The 23,053-nt window shown below is 39.8% G+C and overlaps 1 protein-coding gene and 1 non-coding gene across 3 annotated transcripts in view; both read left to right on the top strand.

Annotated features, from left to right (window-relative positions):
* The first annotated feature begins 528 nt into the window (after positions 1-528).
* LOC112869777 (U6 spliceosomal RNA) lies at positions 529-635 on the top strand. Its single transcript, XR_003224423.1, has one exon. It is a non-coding gene; the product is annotated as a U6 spliceosomal RNA (small nuclear RNA).
* Positions 636-16,205: 15,570 nt separating this feature from the next.
* The window catches only part of TRPC4AP (transient receptor potential cation channel subfamily C member 4 associated protein), a 69,199-nt gene continuing 62,351 nt past the window's right edge, over positions 16,206-23,053 (top strand). The window contains exon 1 of one of the 2 annotated variants that reach the window (XM_025931820.2): positions 16,206-16,428. In XM_025931820.2, the coding sequence (XP_025787605.1) occupies positions 16,261-16,428 (168 nt within the window). In that variant the 5' untranslated portion in view covers positions 16,206-16,260. The remainder of the gene's footprint in view (positions 16,429-23,053) is intronic. The other variant, XM_086702047.1, reaches the window with a different exon arrangement.

The raw sequence follows: 23,053 nt of genomic DNA, 5'->3' as shown, positions 1-23,053 counted from the left end.
TAAGGCTAATTGCTTCATGTTGTGGGAGAGAGACAGAGAGGAGATGTGAAACATATACACACTGGCTCAAAGCAGATTGTTTTATTCAACACACTGGCATCTAATTTGATTTTCTGGTATATGATTGTCAATATGACCATCACCCAATAATGGGAGAATTAAGCCTTCTTAAATTTTACATCATAATTTGAAAATTAGTTGTGAACTGAAGTGTGGGAGAATTTTATTCATTTTTGGCAACATTGTCGTGACTTTCAACTGATTCTGGTTAGGAATTTACAGTGTGGTTCTTCAGAAAGTGCATAATCTGGAAAATGTTGAATGTGTCACAAATGCAGCATTTTAATTGAATTAGTCCAAATTGCCCTTTAATGGGTTGTTTTAATGCTGCAAAAAACGAGAATGAGAAGGTGAAAAATATGGGATGAGTGAATAAGGATATTAGGGAAAGTATTGACGTTAATCAGCAGCATTTGCGCATCATTTAAAAAGAGTCAATGTAAGACCGCTTTTAAAAAATATGGTTTTGTGCTCGCTTCGGCAGCACATATACTAAAATTGGAACGATACAGAGAAGATTAGCATGGCCCCTGCGCAAGGATGACACGCAAATTCGTGAAGCGTTCCATATTTTTTTGACAATAAATTTCATATATAAATAAAAAAAAAAAGGCAAAAAAAAAATACGGTTTTGTCAAGTGTGCAGATCAACAAAATGACATATACGAATGTATTATTTGTAATCATATTCTTTTTAAAGATTTTTTTATTTTTGTTCAGTTTTATTGATATGTAATTGACTTATAACGTTGTATAAGTTTAAGGCTTACAATTAATGATTTGATATGTGTATATATTGTGCAATTATTACCATAATAAGTTTAGTTAATGTTCATCACCTCCTATAGTTCCAAATATTTTTCCTTGTAATGGGAACACTTAATATCTACTATTTTAGCAACTTTATTTATTTTATTTTATTTTTTTATTTTTAAAAATTTACATCTAAATTAGCATATAATGCAACAATGATTTCAGGAGTAGATTCTTTAGTGCCCCTTACCCATTTAGCCCATCCCCCCCTCCCACAATCTCTCCAGTAACCCTCAGTTTGTTCTCCATATTTATGAGTCTCTTTTGTCTTGGCCCCTCCCTGTTTTTATATTATTTTTGTTTCCCTTCCCTTATGTTCATCTGTTTTGTCTCTTAAAGTCCTCATATGAGTGAAGTCACATGATTTTTGTCTTTCTCTGACTGACTAATTTCACTTAGCATAATACCCTCCACTTCCATCCATGTAATTACAAATGGCAAGATTTCATTCTGTTTGATTGCTGAGTAATACTCCATTGTGTATATATACCACGTCTTCTTTATCCATTCATCCATCGATGGACATTTGGGCTCTTTCCATACTTTGGCTATTGACGATAGTGCTGCTATAAACATGGGGGTGCCTGTGTCCCTTTGAAACAGCACACTGTATCCCGTGGATAAATGCCTAGTAGTGCAATTGCTGGGTTGTAGGGTAGTTCTATTTTTAGTTTTTTGAGGAACCTCCATACTGTTTTCCAGAATGGCTGCACCAGCTTGCATTCCCATAATGATTTTTAATGTTTATTTATTTTTGTGGAAGAGAGAGACAGAGCCTGAGCAGGGGAAGGTCAGAGAGAGAGGGGGAAACACAGAATCCGAAGCAGGCTCCAGGCTCTGAGCTGTCAGCACAGAGCCCAACAGGGGGCTCGAACCCACAAACCGGGAGATCATGACCTGAGCCAAAGTTGGATGCTCAACCAACTGAGCCACCCAGGCACCCCTTGTAATAATATTCTTGAAAATGAAAGCTTAATGCCATCAAAATCAAAAAAGATACTTGGGTGGGGAGAGGGTTGGTGGTGCCTAGGGGGCTCAGTTAGTCTTGATCTCAAGGTCATGAGTTTAATCCCCTTGATGGGCTCCACACTGGGTGTGAAGCCTACTTAACAAAAGAAAAAAAAAAAAGGACTCACTTGGGTACTTCAGATTCTGGGTCTCCCTCTCTCTCTGTTCCTCCCCCTCTCCCACTCTTGCTCTATCTCTCTCTCAAAAAATAAACATTAAAAATATTTTTTTTTAAAAGATACTGGGAAACATGACATACTGAATCAGTGCCTTCAATATCTTCAAAAAAAGAAAAAATACATACAATGTGATGGGCACATTTTCTGAGCCATGATGTAACTGTCAATGAGAAAGCCTCATTATCACTGTATTGGGTTATGTAATTCATGCCAAAGGAGAAAATTGCTCAAAGGGCTCCTGAAAAAAAAAAAAAAAAATTATCCTTCTGGAAGGCATTTTGGTGTGTACAGTTTTTATGGTAAATCAATCGATAAAAATATGTCTTAGAAATAATCTCTCCTTGAATCTGTGCTGTTGCAGAATTTTAGAAATAATGCTTATTATGTTGTTATGATATGGTATGGATTTTGTGAGCCAAAAAAACTTGAGAAAGACAAGTTGAAACTTGTACAACACTTAGTTGTGCCTGAGATGACTTTGGGTAAGGCTATGTTAAGGAGGGTCTTGTTATGTTTAGTTAACCTCCTCACACAAACTGGATGAAAAATATTTGCAAAATTGAAAAGTGCAGTTTTGGTCACTATAAATCAACTTGCAAAAATGAAACTGTAACGAAATTATTTAAAAATTGTTTACAAGTTGAGGCGCCTGGGCGGCTCAGTCGGTTAAACTTCTGACTTTGGCTCAGGTCTTGATCTCATGGGTGGTGGGTTCAAGCCCGGCTTGGGGCTCTGTGCTGACAGCTCAGAGCCTGGTGCCTGCTTTGGATTCTGTGTCTCCCTCTCTCTCTCTGCCCCTTCCCCACTCATGCTCTGTCTGTCTCTCTCTCAAAAGTAAATAAACATTAAAAAATAAATAAATAAATAAATAAATAAATAAAATATTGTTTAGAAGCATCTAAAATCAGTGTTACTTGGCACACTCTTATATGTTGTAAATCTTTGGACAACAAAGAGATTCTGCTGAAATTCACGTACATATTAAAAAAAAACAGTGGAGGTTGTTAATTTTACTAAAAGAAGCTGAAAAAAAATAGACAATTCCTTGAAAAACAAAAACAACTTGTTCAAGAGTTAGAGCTGACCACACCATTAAGTTTATCATGTAAAAGTTAGTTAGTTGGTTATCTTAAAGGAAAGCCGAAAGCACGTTAAAAGAATACAATAGTGAAATCCCTAGTTTTCTAGCTGAAAAGTGATCTCATTTGGAAAATCTTTCCAAAGTTGTTTTTTGAGTAACAATGTGGGCCTTATTTAACTGAGGTTTTTTTTTTAATTTTTTTTTCAATGTTTATTTATTTTTGGGACAGAGAGAGACAGAGCATGAACGGGGGAGGGGCAGAGAGAGAGGGACACACAGAATCGGAAACAGGCTCCAGGCTCTGAGCCATCAGCCCAGAGCCTGACGCGGGGCTCGAACTCACGGACCGCGAGATCGTGACCTGGCTGAAGTCGGACGCTTAACCGACTGCGCCACCCAGGCGCCCCTTAACTGAGTTTTTTAAAACGTTCTTAGAAAATTCAGTAGAGTGCTCGTGGGAAAGTTGTTCCAGTATTTGAAGGCTTTCCAAGCTTTCCAAATGACATTACTACTGTGGCGAGCAAGGTTTCAATACATATGCCACTGGCCCCATGGTTCTCAAATGTGGTCCCTGGAGCAGAAGCAGCTGCAGCATTTGCCAGAGAACTTGCTACAAATGCAAACTCTTGGGCCCCGCCCCAGACCTTCTGAATCAGAAACTCTGGGCGTGGGAGGCATAATATGTGTTTTTAAAAGACTTCCAGGTCAAAAAAAAAAAAAAAAAAAAAAAAAAAAAAAAGAGCCTTCTAGGTAACTCAGATATAAACTCAAATATAGGAATTAGGGTACTAGATGTTCCCAACATCATGGCAACAAATTGATGAGACTTTATTAATGAAAGCAGTTTGAATTAAATGAAATAAAATTAGAGATTTTTGTTGCATCTCACCTCCTGTGTCAGTATTTGTGTGCTGTTTGTCTCTCAATGTCAGTAGGAGAATGTTACCTCTTTTTCCAGTCTTTGGAAGAAATTGTGTATTGTTGGTATCATGTCTTCCTCAAAAATTTGGTAGATTTGGGGGCACCTGAGTGGCTCAGTCCGTTAAGTGTCTGACTCTTGATTTTGGCTCAGATCATGATCTCATGATTCATGGGATCGAGCGCTGCATTGGGCCTGCACTGATGGCATGGACCCTGCTTGAGATTCTCTCTCTCTATTTCTCTCTGCCATTCCCCCACTGGTGTGTGTGTGTGTGCACTCTCTCTCTCTCAAAATAAATAAGTAGTGAAAACATTTTGAAAATTAAAAAAAAAGAAATCTTTAAATTTTTAAAAAAAGTTTGGTAGATTTCACAGCCATTTGCAACTGGAATTTTCTTTTGTGAGATGGTTTCAACATTATAGATTCAATTTCTTTAATAGTTATATACGATTGTTCCAATTTTCGATTATTTCTTTAGGTGTGTCTTTTTCTTCTAGAAATTTATCAATTCCATCTAAATTTTCAAATGTATAGACATAAAATTATTTATATCCTCTTCTGCACCTTCTTAATGGTAAAGAATCTGAAATGATGTTCCCTTTTACTACTTTTGATGTTAATTCCTGGTTGGAATCTATTCTTTTTTTTATTTTAAGTTTTTTTTTTGATATTTATTTATTTTTGAGAGAGAGAGAGAGACAGAGTGCGAGCAGGGGAGGGGCAGAGAGAGAGGGAGACACAGCATCTGAAGCAGGCTCCAGGCTCTGAGCTGTCAGCACAAAGCCCAACGTGAGGCCTGAACCCACGAACTGTGAGATCATGACCTGAGCTGAAGTCCGACTGAGCCACCCAGGTGCCCCTGGAATCTATTCTTTTTTTTTTTTTTTCTTCATAAGGTCTGTTCTAATTGGATTGATTGCTTTCTAGGACTGCGGCGCAACAGTCAATCTGAAATTTCTTTTCATGTACCGCAACTTAAAGAACAAAACAAAAACGATGGTTATATAAGATGTTAATATTAGGGGAAGCCAGGTGAAGTGTGTAAGAGAACTGTCTGTACTCTCTTTGCAACTCTTCTTTAAACCTAAAAGTATTCCAAATAAAAAGCTAAAAAAAACCAGAAAACAGTATTAATCATCCACATATTCATCAAGCTCCACTCAGAAGGATTTTGGGTTGTTTATAAGGCTCAAATCCACCCAAAAGTTAGAATTTGTCACCTGTGAGGAGGTTCTGAAGAACTGTTGTAAAGGCTGAGACAGTGGATTTTACTTAGGTGTTTCTTTCTTTCTTTTTTAATATGTACATATTTTTAAATGTTTATTCATTTTTTGAGAGAAAGAGAAAGAGACAGCGCGTGAGCAGGGGAGGGGCAGAGAGAGAGGGAGACGGAATCCAAAGCAGGGTCCAGACTCTGAGCTGTCAGCACAGAGCCCGATGCAGGGCTCGAACTCACAAACCATGAAATCATGACCTGAGCTGAAGTTGGAGGCCTAGCTGACGGGGCCACTCAGGCGCCCTAGTGTTTCTCTCTTTTGGAAGGACATTCTTTTGGGCTATTTTCCAAAGAAATATTTCAAAAAGGGATCGAGTCTTTGCAACTTTATTGGAATAATTGTACAATTCAAGGAAACTAGGCTTTGAATGTGTTTTGAATGATATTTATGTTGGGGAGGGGTGGTAACCTGATTGCTTTATCCTTACATCAGATGCAATCTACCTAGGAAGGAAAGAAACAACCAGGACTAATAACAGAACAATACTACAAAGGTTCATGAGCAAGGGTTAAACTGTGAGAGTCTGACAAGAAATGCTTCCAGAGTTCTGAAAAGGGCAGGAACTTAGTCTTAAAGAAATTGTGGGATTTGCAGAATCCTATCTTTAGCATGACAGGGGGCCTCTGAGGATCCCAGTCTGCCTGGAACATGGAGGGCTTGTGGAGGAGCTGTGAGGGATTAAGGTTGAATATTTAGGAGGAGAGCTGGATTGGGTAGAGCCAGTTCAGAGCTGTTTAAATTTACATATTCTTTGACAGAAAACTTATGTGATAAAAATAATGTAATAATAATAATTTTTAGTGCTTATTTTGTGCCAGGCCCTGTGTTAAGTGCTTTATATTTCTTTTTTTTCTTTTTTTAAAAATTTATTTATTTTTGAGACAGAGTCCATAAGCAGGGAAGGGCAGAGAGAGAGGGGGACAGAGAATCTGAAGCGGGCTCTGTGCTGACAGCAGTGAGCAGGATGGGGGGCTCATACTCACAAACCGTGAGATCATGACCTGAGGTGAAGTCAGGTGCTTAACCAACTGAGCCACCTAAGTGCCAAGTGCTTTATATTCTTTTTTTTTTTTACAAGTGCTTTATATTCTTTTTTTTTTTTTAATTTTTTTCTTTCTTTTTAAATTTTTTTTTTTTTTAACGTTTATTTATTTTTGGAACAGAGAGAGACAGAGCATGAACGGGGGAGGGGCAGAGAGAGAGGGAGACACAGAATCAGAAACAGGCTCCAGTCTCCGAGCCATCAGCCCAGAGCCTGACGCGGGGCTCGAACTCACGGACCGCAAGATCGTGACCTGGCTGAAGTCGGACGCTTAACAGACTGCGCCACCCAGGCGCCCCTTAAATTTTTTTTTCAACGTTTTTATTTATTTTTGGGACAGAGAGAGACAGAGCATGAACGGGGGAGGGGCAGAGAGAGAGGGACACACAGAATCGGAAACAGGCTCCAGGCTCTGAGCCATCAGCCCAGAGCCTGACGCGGGGCTCGAACTCACGGACCGTGAGATCGTGACCTGGCTGAAGTCGGACGCTTAACCGACTGCGCCACCCAGGCGCCCCAAGTGCTTTATATTCTTATCTCATACACAACTTAGAACAACCCATTGAGGTCTTTTCTCCATTTGCACACAAGCAAATTGAAGCTACAGAAAGTTAAGTATGGTAGTTCCTTTTATCCTGGTTTCACTCTTCACTGGTTCAGTTATTGGTGGTCAACTGTGATCATGAAGTAGATGATCAATCTCCAGAATGTCATCAAAAGGTTGATAGTGGCCTGATGCTATGTGACTGTGCTTCATTTCATCTCATCACATAGGCATTTTATCATCTCACATTCTCACAGGAAGGGTGAGTATAGCATAATACAATATTTTTTATTACAGTATGTTGTTGCAATTGTTCTATTTTATTACTACTTATTGTTGTTGATCTCTTACCGTGCCTAATTTATAAACTAAACTTTATCATAGGTGTGTATGTATAGGAAAAACAACATAATATGTATAGGTATCTATCCTGGCTTTAGGCATCCACTGGGGGTCTTGGAAAATATCCCCCATAGCTAAGGTGTCCTACTGTAATTTGTTCAAGGTTATGATGCTTGTGTGAATTGGAGCCAGGATTGTAGTTGCTTATTTATCTGTTTTTCTCCATGAAACTCTGGGCCCTACAAGGTACAAATCATGTTTATCTTATTTACAGATGGATCCCTAGTTCCTAGGACAGTGCCTGCATGTAGTAAGTTTGCAATAAAGATTTGGTAAATAAATAACATTTAGTGACCACATGTATTTATTTATAATTGCATATATTTCATTTGCTATGAAAATTTGTTCATTTATGAATCCCGTATTTTATGCCTTTTTTGTTGACAAACTTTTGACACAGTATCTGGAGCACACATACTAGGTCTTTCTTAATGTTATTTTTTTTCTTTCTTCCCTTTGCATTTCTAGCATAATTTCTGATCCATAGTAAGTGTTCAGTAAACAGACTTGAGATAGCTAGTGTGAAGGCCAATTCAAGAATCCTGTGACAAAATGTGTGTGTGTGTGTGTGTGTGTGTGTGTGTGTGTGTGTGTTGGTGTGTGTGGGTGTGGTACATAAATACATCTTTTGGGGAGAAAGGGTTCAAGCTTCTACCATGGAAAGGTCCTAAGCCCCCAAAAGGCTAGAGCCACTGTTGCAGTTTAAGGAGTGACTGGCTATGGAAATGAGGGAAAAATCTATACCTGTGGGGATTGAAAGAGAGGTCTAGAGTGACTGTATTTAATGAACTCAGATCAGATTACATAGCTGGACAAGTTCAAGTCTCACAGGGACTATTTAAAATTAGGATGGTCCCAGAAGATATCAAAAGGACACAGGAACTGGCTTGAAAGGACTACCATTGGGCAAATTTGAGACAAGGTGAACATTAAAAAGAATAATGAAAGAGAAATGAAAACATATATCCCCAGAACTTGTATAAGAATGTTCAAGCTTGTATAAACCCGTATAAGATTAGCTTTATTTATAATAGCTCCAAACTAGAAATAACCCAAACATCTATCAACAGGAGAATGGATAAACAAATTGTGTGTATCCATACAATGGAATATTTGCAGCAGTAAAAAGGATTGGGCCACTGATGCATAGAACAATATGTATGAATCTCAAAAACATTATGCTGAGTGAAAGAAGCTAAACACAAAGACTACATACTGTATGTTTCTATGGGCATAAAGTTCTAGAACAGCCACAACTAACCTATGATGATGAAAATCAGAACAGTGGTTGCCTGGAGGGCAGGAGTTGGCCAATAAGGAGCATGAGGAAACTTAATGGAGTGATAGAAATGTTCTATATCCATTGGGGCATTGGGGCATATGTTTTGCATAAAATAAAAAACACATTACATAAAAAAAGAATCTGTGAGTCCTTAGTGATAACCCAGATAAAAAATGGAAGAGCTCCTTTTTTCAGAATACACTCTAATAAAAAGGGAAGAAATGATAAAATTAGAAAATCACTATTTTGCAACCACCAGCATTGTAATCCATGCAAGGATTACCAAAGGATGCTAAAAACTGAGTGAAAGGTAGTTGGGGAACAATGTATTCTCAGTCTTGAAGGCCACAGATTACTTATTAAGTACAAAGGGGAAAATGTACCTTTCCAATAAGACATCTATCTGGTAGACACCACATTAGCCAAGAGATTAAACTTGGCATCATTGATAATAGGATAAATTTATGCTATTTTCTCCTGAGGTGAAGAAATAGGAAAGACCTGTCATCATCTATGAAGTATTCTTGCTAAAAAGTTGAGCCCTAATCCATTCATGAGAAAATAGTCAAGAAGATCCAGGTGATAGAACATTGAGCAAAGTTGGACTCCTAAAAACTGTCAGTGCCAGAATGGGAAAAGATATTTGCAAATGACATATAGGATAAAGGGCTAGTATCCAAAATCTATAAAGAACTCACCAAACTCTATACCCAAAAAACAAATAATCCAGTGAAGAAATGGGCAGAAGACATGAATAGACACTTTTCCAATGAAGACATCCAGATGGCCAACAGACACATGAAACAATGCTCAATGTCATCATCAGGGAAATACAAATCAAAGCCACACTGAGATACCACCTCACACTGGTCAGGGTGGCTAAAATGAACAAATCAGGAAACTATAGATTCTGGCAAGGATGTGGAGAAACAGGAACCCTCTTGCGCTGTTGGTGGGAATGCAAACTGGTATACCTGCTCTGGAAAACAGTGTGGAGGTTCCTCAAAAAATTAAAAATAGATCTACCATATGACCCAAGGGATATACACTGCTAGGAATTTACCCAAGAGATACAGGAGTGCTGATGCATAGGGGCACATGGACCTCAGTGTTTATAGCAGCACTTTCAACAACAGCCAAATTATGGAAAGAGCCTAAATGTCCATCAACTGATGAATCGGTAAAGAAGATGTGGTTTATATACACAATGGAATACTACTTGGCAATGAGAAGGAATGAAATCCTGCCATTTGCAGCAACATGGAGGGAACTGGAGGGTATTATGCTAAGTGAAATAAGTCAGTCAGAGAAAGACAGATACCGTATGTTTTCACTCATATGTGGATCTTGAGAAACTTGACAGAAGACCATGGGGGAAGGGAAGGGGGGAAAAGTTACAAACAGAGAAGGAGGGAGGCAAACCATAAGAGACTCTTAAATACAGAGAACAAATTGAGGGTTGATGGGGGGTGGGGGAGATGGGTGATGGGCATTGAGGAGGGCACTTGTTGGGATGAGCACTGGGTGTTGTATAGAAACCAATTTGACAATAAATTATATTAAAAATAATAAAATTGTCAATGTCATGAAAGACAGAAAAGATGAGGGACTTTTCTAGATTAAAAGACACTAAAGAGTCATGACATTCAAAACGCATGATCCTTGGTGCACCTGGCTGGTTCAGTTGGTTGAACATGCAACTCTTGATCTCAGGGTTGTGGGTTTGAGCCCCACAGTGGGTGTAGAGATTACTTAAAAATAAACTCTTAAAATTAAAAAAAGCAAAAATGAAAACACAATGCATGATCCTTGATTGAATCCTGGATGGCGGGGGGAAGACTATAAGGGACATTCTGGGGGCAATATGGAATATAGGGTTTGAATATGGAATATAGGGTATGGAATATAGGGTAACATTATATCAACATTAAATTTCTTGGGTGTGATGGTACCATAGTTATTAGGAGCATGTCCTTGTTCTTGGGAGATGTATGCTAATATATATATATATGCTAATATATATGTATGCTAATATATATATATTAGCATACATATATATTAGCATATATATATATATATTAGCATACATATATATTAGCATATATATATATATATATATATATATATGCAGATCAGTAGGGAGGAAAAGAGAGAAAGAATAGATACAATAAAACACAATGTTAACAATTGGTGAGTCTAAGCAAAGGGTATGTGAATGTTCATAGTATTACTCTTTTAATTTTCTGTAGATTTGAGAGTTTTCCCCTAAAAAGCTGCAGAAAAATAAGGCAGTGCAAATAAAATACTTGGCCAATGTTAAGTGCTCAAAAAAAGGGTGGGTCTTACACAGTAGTATAAGCTCCATGAGAGTAGAGAGACTTTTGTTTCTTTTATTTAGTACTATATCCCTAGTACCTACAGCAGTGCCTGGCACTTAAGGTGGTACTCAACAAACATAAAAACAATTTTTTTTTAATGTTTATTTTTGAGAGAGAGAGAGAGGGAGACACAGAATCTGAAGCAGGCTCTAGGCTGAGCTGTCACCACAAAGCCCAATGCAGGGCTCAAACTCACGGACCACGAAATCATAATCTGAGCTGAAGTCAGACGCTTAACTAACCAAGCCACCCAGGTGCCCCTTTATGAACATTTTTGAAACAAATCACTGAGAGATGGTACTTTAGAAATGTAATAGGGAAAAAAAAGAAATGGAATACGAAAAAACATATATTTGAAATACCACCACAGGACAGTGCATGACTACACGGGACAGCTGTTTCTATTGTCTGACTCTAGCTGTGCCAGTTGCTTTGATTAAAATTACTTCTCTATGATTAAAAATATGATTTTAAAAAGTTTCCCCAGAAAATCTATCTGGCCAACTGAGATGAATTTGGTAACTCACTTACAAGAAGTAATATTCTCTGAGTAACATCAGCATGTTTGGTTAAACCATTTGGGATTATTGTGGGGGGGGGGGGGAATTAGTCAGTTTAGGAGCTTCATTTTTTCTAACGCTAACCCCAATTGACATCAACTGGTTTCTTAGGAAAGGGGTACTACGCTCTCTGGTGGTGAGAGACACACATCTGGTTTCAATGGAAAAGGCCTGCAGAGCAGAGATGAAGTAGAAAGAATGCCTTTATCCAGAGATTTCTGAAAACGTATCTCCTTATTTCCTAGACACATGGTGACCTTAAAGGCTGAATTTGATGTGATCATCTTGGACTCCATGAATAGCCAGCTTTGGGGAGTTTCTGAGCGAGGCTGGGCTTAGCAAGGTACAAATTTAGGAATGGAAAATGACTTTTGAATCAAAGCTTACATGGAAAGACTTGTCCCCAGCATGATGAGTGCCAAGGGAAACCTGAAGGGTCATTTGAACTGTGAAATTTGTCAGGATCATGTATCCTCGCTCATCCTGACAGGATGAGAATATATTCCACCATTTACCTCAGGAAGAACACTGGGTGGAATCCTGGGGCTGTGATTGCTCAAGGAAGGCTGGCTGCTGCCTGGGGAGCTCATCAATGCCAGCTTGTATCCCTGGAAACGCCTTTTCTTTTCTTTTTAAAAAAATTTCTAATTAAAATATCTTTTGTTTTTCCTGAGTGTAAAAATCATACATGGCTGGTAAAGAAGATGTGGTATCTACACACAGTGGAATATTACTCAGCCATCATAAGGAACAGAATCTTGCCATTTGCAATGACGTGGATGGAGCTAGAGAGTATCACGTGAAGTGAAATTAGAGTAAGACAAAGACAAATACCATATGATTTTACTCATATGTGGAATTTAAGAAACAAAACAAGCAAAGGGAAGAAGTAAGAGACATTTTTCAAGTTTTCTTTATTTATTTTGAAAGAGAGAGAGAGAAAAAATGAGCAGGGAGGGGCAGAGAGAGACCCTCTCTCTCTCTGGTTTGGACAGAGGATCCAAAGCGGGCTCCTTGCTGACAGCAGAAAGCTCGATGTGGGTGGGGCTCAAACTCACAAACTGTGAGATCATGACCTGAGCCGAAATCAAGAGTTGGATACTTAACTGACTGAGCCACCCAGGCGCCCCAAAAAACAAACTCTTAGTTATATTAAATTGTTGGTTACCAAAGGGGAGGAGTGGGGGATGGGTGAAACAAGTGATGGGGATTGAGGAGTGCACTTGTTGTGATGAGCACAGGGTGATGTGTGGAACTGTTGATTCACTGTATTGTACACCTAAAACTAGTATTACACTGAATATTAACCAGCTGGAATTTCCAAAACTTTAAAAAATGATATATGGCTTACGTAAAAAATTATGAAAAATATTAATGAAGTAAAAATCACCTGAAATCTGTCTACATTGTGATAACCACCACTGGCATTTTTGATGATGTTTCTTTTGGGTAATTCTGTGCATACAACCACATAGAATAGGAATGTCTAATTATATGTTAATGGGCTTATGATATGCCTATTCCTATATAACTTGCTTTATTTTTCTTTCAACAATGTGTGGTGAGCATTTTCCTATCCAGTTATAGATACATAATTTTACAAGTTTTTAATGTTAAAATTTTAAAGTTATATATGCCCATAATAAAATGCAAGTAACAGTGTAAAAGTTAGGAAAATGAACATTCTTTCCCCACCTCCTCATTCCATTCTGTAGTGGTGGCTGCTTTTAACCATTTTATGCATAATCTTCCGGATTTTGTAATATATTCATAAAATATGTAAATAGATAATTTTTGATACAAATGGGATCACATGATACATATTAAGGGATATTTAGATTGTTTCCAATGTTTTGACATATATCTGCCGCAGTAAATATTATAACGATGCATCTTTGTACACTTGTTTAGTTGTTATTAAAACATAAATTCCTAGAAACAGATCAAAAGATAAACATGGTTAACTTTATTTGAAATCTTAGTATTTTATTTTTATTTTGTAAACAATGGTATTCAATGACTCGAATATTCCATTATATTGAAATACTAGAATCTATTTAAACATGCTTCTATTTTATGGTGACATTGTTTTTGTTTTTGCAATCACAAATAATACAATAATAAACATTTTTGTATGTAAATCAACATCATAGCAACTAAAATCATTAGGAGAGATTCCCAAGGAAGTAATTATTGAGCCAAAAAGTTTGGATTTCTTATGACTTAATTCATATTGCTAAAAATTGCTTTCCAGAAAGGTATATCAATTTATGTACTCACGATCAGCATCCTACTACTAGTGAAATTGAGGTTGGGCATCTTTTTACACATTTACTGGCCATTGATTTTTCTTCTGTGAATTGCCTGTTCATTTCTCTTTTTTAAATGTTTATTTATTTTTGAGAGAGAGAGAGAGAGAGAGAGAATAAGAGAACACATCCACGTGAGGGAGGGGCAGTGAGAGGGAGACAGAAAATCCAAGCAGGCTCTGCACTGTCAGGGCAGAGCCTGATGTGGGAGGTCGAACTCGCAAACCATGAGATCATGAGCTGAGGTGAAATCAAGAATTGGAGGCTTAACCAACTGAGCCACCCAGGTGTCCCACCCTGTTCATTTCTATTTTTCTATTGGGTTGTTTGGCTTTTCCTTATATTTTTGTAGGAGTTCATGCATCTACTGGATAATTCATTGATCCGATAAACAAATATTTGATCACCTGCTATGTGCTAAGTACTATTCTAGGTGCTAGACATGAATATAACAATGAGCAAAATAGACCAAAAGTATACTCTAGGAGGGGTGCGGAAAGTAAACAATTATATGTCAGGTGGAGGTAGTGCTATAAAAGCAAGCAAACAAACAAAGCAGGTAATAAGATGGAGAGTGTAAGAAATGCTATTTTATATGGATGGTCAGGGAAGGTCTCCTCTTGAACAGAAACCTGGAGAACATGAGGAAGCAAGCCATTCAGAGAGCTTCCAGGGAATGAGAACTTAAGGCAGAGGGCACAGTATGTTCATAAATTCTGGATATTGACTCCTTCCCCGAATATGTCTTGCCTTTTATAGTTGTTTGTAGTGTCTTGTGCAGAAGTTTTTATATTGTTGAGGTCAAACTTGTCCATCTTTTCCTATTTATGACTTCTGGGTTTTATGATTAAGAAGAGCTTTTCTACCCCCAAATCATAAAAGTATTTTCATATATTCACTTCTATTATTCAATGATTTTTAGTAAACTTAGAGTTGAATAATCATCATCATTATCCATTTTTAGAAGTATACTTTGATTTTGTTACATATAGCTTTTAATAGGTCTGAGATGCATTTTAGCTTTTGGTGTGAAGTTAAAGACCTAAACTTTTTTTTTCTTTCCCCAATGATTTGAAATACCTCCCTCACCACATGCTCAACTTCCATGTACCTATGGCCTGTTCCTGGTCTCCCTGTTCCAGTGTTCAGAAAGGGACAGGATTTTATTTGGTCCATGGAGTTTTCAAAGTTTGGAAACTTCACATAAAACCCCAGATTTTTGGCTTTTCTGGAAAAACTAGAAGATCCAGCAACAATCTGCTGGAAGCCAGTAGAAACTACTCATTTTAAAATGGACATCATCGCCTCTCCTTTTTCTTTCCTGGGAGGAGTCTTGTAACAGGTGTCTATGGGGACTATCCCAAGCAAACTGGGATATTGGTCACCATGCCTGCTGTCCCAGCATAATTATTAATAGCGTTTTTTTATTCTTAAAAGTGTTCTGGTTTGGGTGATGAATTATGAGTCACAATCTCCACCATTCCTTATTGCATCACACCCAGGACCCCTATTTCATTTATGCTACAAGACCCCTTCCAGGAAAGGAAAAGGGGAGGCGACCATGCAATCCCGACACAGAAGCTTCCCGAAAGAATGATTAACATGGGCTCAGAGCAGAGAGAAAATACTATCTGGTGGGGAGAAATTAGGACAAGGTTCCTCTGACAAAGGATATAATGTCATAATTTACTCATCCCTTTCCCTTCCATTATTTCATTTAACTTCACAACAACCTAACCACTTACACAGCTGATTGTTGTGCATTTATTTGTGTACGGATTTGCTCTCTTCTTCTGTAACCTGCATTCCAAAACAGGATCCTAGTAGGTCTGTTCTGCTCACCACAGTATTCCCAGTGTCAAGTTCGGAGCGGGCACAGAGCAGGCCCCTAGGAACTATTTATTGGCTGAACAGACTCCCAGGAACCACTGACTGAAAGAACTAACAAGGAAATTAAGGGGCAGAGAGCCGAGGTCCGTCCGCACCGAGTCAGGAGTAGAGAGAAGGAATTCAGGCAGGAATCAGTCTGGGCGGTTTGATTCCTGGACTGGAACCCAGGATTTTTCCTAGCTAGTTGGCTGTAACCTCCCCAAACAGGCAACAAATGGGAAAGTGCTCACGCAGGTACTGCGTCTTCGACCTCAGAGGTCCTCGCCGAAATGCAAGACCGAGGGGCCCCAAAAACAAGTAGCGCAGGAAACGCCACATCTCTCTTTCGCACCTGCCCCGCCTGAGAGCAAGACTACATTTCCCAGTAGGGACCGCGGCGCGCACGGCCACTGCCACGCGGCTTGCGCCTCCGCCGTCGTCCCGCTGGGGGCGCTGCGACGACCCCCTCCGCCGCCCCGTAGAAATCTCCGCGGCCCCGGGGCCGCTTGCTTCCTGTTTGTCGGACGAGGAGACATGGCGGCGGCGCCGGCGGCTGCTGGGTCTGGGGCCGGCCGAGGGCGACGGGCAGCGGCAACGGTGGCGGCTTGGGGCGGATGCGGCGGCCGGCCGCGGCCCGGTAACATTCTGCTGCAGCTGCGGCAGGGCCAGCTGACCGGCCGGGGCCTGGTCCGGGCCGTGCAGGTACGAAGCCGGCCCGGAGGGGCGGGGCGGACCGGGCGGGAGCTGGCGGGGGACCGGAGAAGAGGCCTTTCCAGGCCGCCGCAGTACGGGCCCGACCCCTCTTGGCCGGCCGCGGGGCCTCCCTGCAGGCTGTGTGGATGCTGTCAGCCGCCGCGGGGCGGTGGGCAGCAGCGGGCTAGAGGCCCTGGTTAGGGGCCGAGCCGGACTGGGCTTCATCGGGCATCGGTGGCGTGTACGAGCCCTGGGCCCAGCTCCTGGATCCTCCCAACCCTGCGCCACGTCTACACGTCTGGGGGACCCTGGGCGAGTTTGCTTTAGCTTCTAAGGGCCTCGAGTTTTCCGCCGTGAATTGGGCGGTGGGTCATTAATGCAGCCCTAAAACGGTTCCCAAGCCTATCATAAATGTCATTCTCTCAGGCCTTTCCTTGACACTTCCCCCCCCCCCCCCCCACTTCTAAAGTAGGTCCCCATTGTTATTCAGTCACAGCCCTGAATTCGTTTCGCTCACATTACTTTCTTGGTCTGTAATTACATATTTCTTTATTGTCTGCCCCTTTTCTTGCCTGTATCCAACATTAGGCTGAGCTCCAAAGGGTGCAGGGACTCTGTTTTGCCATTGTGGAGCGTCATGGTTAAGAGCGAGGACTTTGGAGTCAGGCCTGGATTCAAACCCTTGTTTGAGCAAGTTACCTTTCAGTGCCTCAGTTTCCACATATGTAAAATGAAGGTGACGATTCGTAATCTGCTTCTTAAGTTGTCGTGAGGATCAATGGAGATAATTGTGTAAAGCGTTAAGTGCATTTTTGTTGCTTAGTAAAGGTTGAAGGATAATCAGTTAATGCTGTACTTGGTATCTAGCTTATAATTGGCGCCCAATATACGATTAGTATTTTTTGAATGAATGGAGGACACTGCTTTGAGGTGAGGCAGGATGAGAAAAGACCTAGACTCATGGCGCTGACCACCCCACCCCCTCATTCCCAAAACTTAGGTTGCAAAGGCAATTGTAAAACATTACTTAATTTAAAGACAGCTTTTGCATATAGAAACGTTTTGAAGGATACACAAACTAATAAAGTGGTTGGTGGGATTGGGTGGCAGTTGGGTAGATGGGGGAGAGAAAAGGAGTTAGATTTTCACGGTGTACTGCATATAGTATATTTGAACCATTTCAGTAATACTCAGATGATTAAAAGGACAGAATAAAGATAAAAAAACAAAACAAAACCAGGTGGTCTCTGTTCTAGCAGGTTACAGATGAAGAAACAGTTCTCGGTGAGCAGTATTTTCCTGAACATCAGATAAGCATAGTTGAGCAACTTTTTCCCCTTTGCATTCTTCTTTATCTGCCTTAACATCCTGGAAATACTTGCTCTCTTGTTCTTTAAACCAAAACGCCTCACTTCACTGGGTTGTGGGGGCAGGCAGAAAAGGAACAACTCACTGAGTGCATACTTTGGAGCAGACATTGAGCAAGGTATGCATACAATGTCTTCATTTAATTTTTAGTCTTTTGAATTAGATGTTGGGACTCCTCTCTTATCACAGATGAGGAAACTGAGGCTCAGAAAATTTAGGTAATCTCCTAAACACTCATTTTGCTAATCCTTTACATTCTGAGGGCAGTCAGGAGCCACAGAAGTCATTCAGCATAATAAATGAGGCAATTTAGGACACTTAATTTGTTTCCAGTGCTGGAGGACCTGGAATGGGAGGAGATTGGAGAAGCTCACCAGATAGTAGGGTGTTAGAATATTCTTGAGCCTGGTTTAGGCTAGTTATTGTAATGAGTAGTTAGTTGTATGCAGGTGTGGGAGCTATTTCGGGGGTTGAGATGGAGCTACCTTCCTAAAACTATAATGAGGGGAATTTCATCTTTCAAATGTATCCTTTCTTGGTAACTTTCCTTGATCTCTTCCTTGCCCCCACACACCACCTTTCCCCACATTACAGGTAATTATTTCCTCACAGGCATTTCCATAGCACAGTAAGCATGTCCAATGTGGCATGTGGTAAACTGGGAAAAGACCAGATTTAAAAAAATTTTTTTAGTTGTGGTAAACACATAAAGTTTCCCATCTTAACCATTTTTAAGTGTACAGTTAAGTAGTGTTAAATATATTCACATTGTTGTGAATCAGATCAAGAGGATTTTTCCATCTTGCCAGTCTGAAACTCTGTACCTATTAAACAACAACATACCTCCTACTCCCTTGCCCCCAGCCCCTGGAAACCATCATTCTACTTTGTTTCTATGAATTTGACTACCTTTCATACTTCACAGAAGTGGAGTCAAACACTATTTGTCTTTTTGTGACTGGCTTATTCCAGTTAGCTTAATGTCCTCAAAGTTCATCCATGTTGCAGCATATAACAGGATTTCCTTGGAAAAGACCAGATTTTAAAGGAAGGTGGACCTCAATTGACCCGTGTTCCATCACTTACTAGCTGAGTGATCCAGGTGACATTACTTAACCTTCCTGAACCTTAGTTTCTTTATTTCTAAAATGTCACTAATATCTGTCTCATAGGACTCTTAGGATTAAGTGAAATAATATGTCTAAAAAGTTTGGCCAGTGTGAGGCAGATAGATGTTCAGTTACTAGTTGCTGTCAGCTTGTAGCTATTAGACTGGGCTTCTCAAGGGAATTTGTCTTATTTTTCTTTGAAACAGAGCCTAAAACAGTGTCAGGCCCTTGAAAATTGTTTGAATTAAAATACTGTTTGGGGATGCCTGGGTGGCTCAGTCGGTTAAGTGTCTGACTTTGGGTTAGTGAGTTGAAGCCCTGCCTCAGGCTCTGTGCTGACAGCTCAGAGCCTGGAGCCAGCTTCAGATTCTGTGACCCCCTCTCTCTTTGCTCTTCCCCCACTCGTATTCCCTCCCTCCCTCTCTCTCTCTCTCTTTCTCTCTCTCTTTCTCTCTCTCTCTCTCTCTCTCTTTCTCTCTCTCTTTCTCTCTCTCTCTCTCAAAAATAAATAAACTTAAAAAAAAAAGGAAATACTGTTTGTAAAGGCTCAGTCTTCCTCCTGAGTCCTGTCTCTACTTCTAAACAGTCTCATGGCTTTAAAGAGTTCTGGAGTCAGGTATCCTAGGTTTGAACCACAGCTCTGGTACATACTTACTGTGTGTGTTTGGGCAAGTTACTTAATCTCTTTATGCCTCAGTTTCTTCATTTGTAAAAGAGGGATAATCATGAGACCTAGCCTGTAAGGTTTTGTGGTAAGGACCAAATGAATTTATACATTTAAAGCACTTAAAATGGTATTTTAAAACATAGTAAGCATGCTATAAAGGTTAGTAAGTATTGTTTAACATAATAGTCTATACTCTGATGGATCCTAAATATATATTTCCATCAAGATCTCTCCATTTAGCTCCAGATGAGTATATCCAAATATCATCTCAATACCTCCACTTAAATGTCTCATGGGCATCTCAAACTCAGTATGTTAAATGAAATTCCTGATTCCTCTTTCACCAAACCTGATCGTCCCCAGGTCTTCCCTATTTCCCTAAATGGGACTTAAGAGAAGTCTGGGAGAAGACTCTGAACCACGTTTTATTTAGAATGGGCCTGTCCTATGTGGATTTTAGTGTGCCTTATTTTTCTTCTCCTATTGAATTTGCCCTCTATCTAGGTAATAAAGTAGTGCTGGTCCGATGCTGTAGCGTTTACAGAGCCAGTATACACTTATCAGCACATGTGATCCTTATAGCAAATCAGATCTTACAATTCCTTTGCTTAAAACCCTCCAGTGGCATCTCACTGCAGTTAGAATCAAATCCAGATTCCTTACCTTGGGCGCACAAGACCTGCATGATCAGTAGGAGTTGAGGGAAAGGGATAGACTAGGCAAATCTTGGACTCAGGGCAGAGTAACTCTTACAGGTCATGACCCACCACCCCTAGAACTAGTCCTTCAGTTTGGCAGTCTGGTGATCAGTTAGGTTATGGCATCCTCATTCTGTTTCCCAAATGCCAGTCATTGCTTCCTTCATGATTACTTGCATATCTAAATTCTACCTGAGTATTACTTCATATTTTTTTCTTGAGATTGACCCCCCCTTTTTAAAAATTTCAATAAATTTGTTTTATCCCTATTCTAAGCATTAGTATTTGTGAAACCTAGGGGTTTAAGTCAACTACAGTCTTCCCTTGCCTGTCAAGGGTAATTTGATATCCTGGATAGGATACATTCTCATAAACTAAAAATATAAATACTATTCATTTTAACAGGAAGTTTTTGTATTCACAAACCATAAAATTCACTCCTAATTATATTGAAACAAAACAGATCCCACTACAGTGGACACAAGTATTCATTGGTTAACATTTGTTATCAGAATAACCTAAGAAGGTATTCAATCTTCATGAATTCGTTTTTAAGACTATTTACTTGCACTTAATATGATATTGTAAGGCATTAGATAACTTACACTTAGGACTAAACAGATAAGATGCAAATTTATGTTTATGGAATTTAGCCTTTAATTATTTAAAAAGAAAAGCAGTAAAGACAAAATCAATGAAAACTAAGTGCCTGGAAATATCATATCCACTGAACAGGTTGACAGCTTAGGCAACATGATGTAAGAGATTATCGCTGCTATAAACTGTCAAACCACAAGTACTCCAAGGGGAGAAACCCATACAACACCTGCCAGTAATTCAGCTTTGAAGATGCCTGGGTTGGTGGCTCTTTCATCACAGTACTCAGCTGTTCACAAGGAAAACAAAATCCAAATGATTATTTTTAAATGGAAGTAAATGCCTTGTAAGACAACATAAAGGTGGTAAAATAAATCCCTTGTAAAGTTGGATATTTGGAGGACTGTTGGGAAGCTCTCTGGGTATTGTGAGCCTTGTAACTGAAAACAACAATGCTCTGCCCCATTTTTTACCCCCAAATTGCACCCTTCCCAGGCAACCACTGCCCACACTATGTATATTTTGCAGGGGAAGGGTCCTCCAGGAAAGAGGACAGCCAGTATTTCTAAGTAACATGCTATTTCTTAACTTTTCAATTTTAGACATTGTTTTCTTCCCCCGTAAACTAGGATTTAATTCACAACACCACATATGTCTTTCTCAGTCTCCTAATGTAGTACTATCACGTTTTGGGCCATTGATGTTAAGAATTTACCTGATGATGGGGCGTCTGGGTGGCCCAGTCGGTTAAGCGTCCAACTTTGCCTCAGGTAGTGGGCTCTGTGCTGACAGCTTGGAGCCTGCTTTGGATTCTGTCTCCCCCTCTCGCTGCCTCTCCCCCTTTCTCAAAAATAAGTAAACATTAAAAAAAAAAAAAAAAAAGGGTGCCTGGGTGGCTCAGTCAGTTAAGCATCCGACTTCGGCTCAGGTCATGATCTCATGGTCCGTGAGTTCGAGTCCCGCGTCGGGCTCTGTGCTGACAGCTCAGAGTCTGGAGCCTGCTTCAGATTCTGTCTCCCTCTCTCTCTGACCCTCCCCCGTTCATGCTCTGTCTCTCTCTGTCTCAAAAATAAATAAACATTAAAAAATAAATTAAAAAAAAGAATTTATGTGATGATGATCACGATGTAATTATTTACAATAGAGCCATAGATTATACAACAGTATTTTGTATATTTTTTGTTTCCCTTAGAGTTAAAAGCCACCATTTTCCTCCACTAAAAAATTATTATTATTACTATTTATTTTACAGTGAGTGGGGGAGAGGGGCAGAGAGAGAGTGAGAGAGAATCTTAAGCAGGCTCAGCCCTTAGTGTGGAGCTGGAAATGGGGCTTGATCTCATGACCTGAGCTGAAATCAAAAGCCAGCTGCTCAGCCAACTGAACCAACCCAGGCACCCCTCTCCCCATTTTTTGAATTGAGTTATAAATGTAGTCGAATTCACCCTTATTATTTTTTTAATTTTTTTTTAATGTTTATTTATTTTTGAGAGAGAGACAGTGTGAGCAGGGGAGGGGCAGAGAGAGGAGACACAGAATCTGAAGCAGGCTCCAGGCTCTGAGCTGTCAGCACAGAGCCCGACGCAGGGCTCAAACTCACAAGCTGTGAGATCATGACCTGAGCTGAAGTCAGATGCCCAGCCGACTGAGCCACCCAGGTGGCCCAGAATTCACCCTTTTTAGTATTTATAGGAATTCCTTGTTTTGTTGTGCTTTATTTTGTTGCGCTTTACAGCCTCTGTGTTTTTTACAAAATTGAAGGTTTGTGGCCACTTTGCATTGAACAGGTCTGTTGGTGCCCTTCTCCAACAGCATTTGCTCACTTGGTGTCTCTGTCACATTTTGGTAATACTCACAATATTTCCAACTTTTTAGTTACTATTATAGTGATCTGTGATCAGTGATTAAGATTTCCTGGAAGATGAAATGATGGTTAGCATATTTACGCAATATTTAACAAAGGCATGTACCTGTTTTTGGACATAATGCTATCTCATACTTAACTATACAGTACAATGTAAATGTAACTTTTATATGCACTGGAAAACTGAAGAATTCATTTGACTCACTTTATTGCAGTGGTCTGGAACCAAACCCACAGTGTTTCCGAGGTATGCCTGTAGTTCTACGAATCTTGACAAACACAGTTGTGTGACCACCACTACAGTTAGGATATAGAAAATTCTCTTGTAGTC

The sequence above is a fragment of the Puma concolor genome, chromosome A3 (genome assembly GCF_028749965.1).
Source record: "Puma concolor isolate L17-30 chromosome A3, mPumCon1.1.hap2, whole genome shotgun sequence".
Classification (NCBI taxonomy): domain Eukaryota; kingdom Metazoa; phylum Chordata; class Mammalia; order Carnivora; family Felidae; genus Puma; species Puma concolor.
The sequence above is the reverse complement of the archived record's forward strand: the minus strand, read 5'-3'. Positions and strand labels throughout refer to the sequence as shown.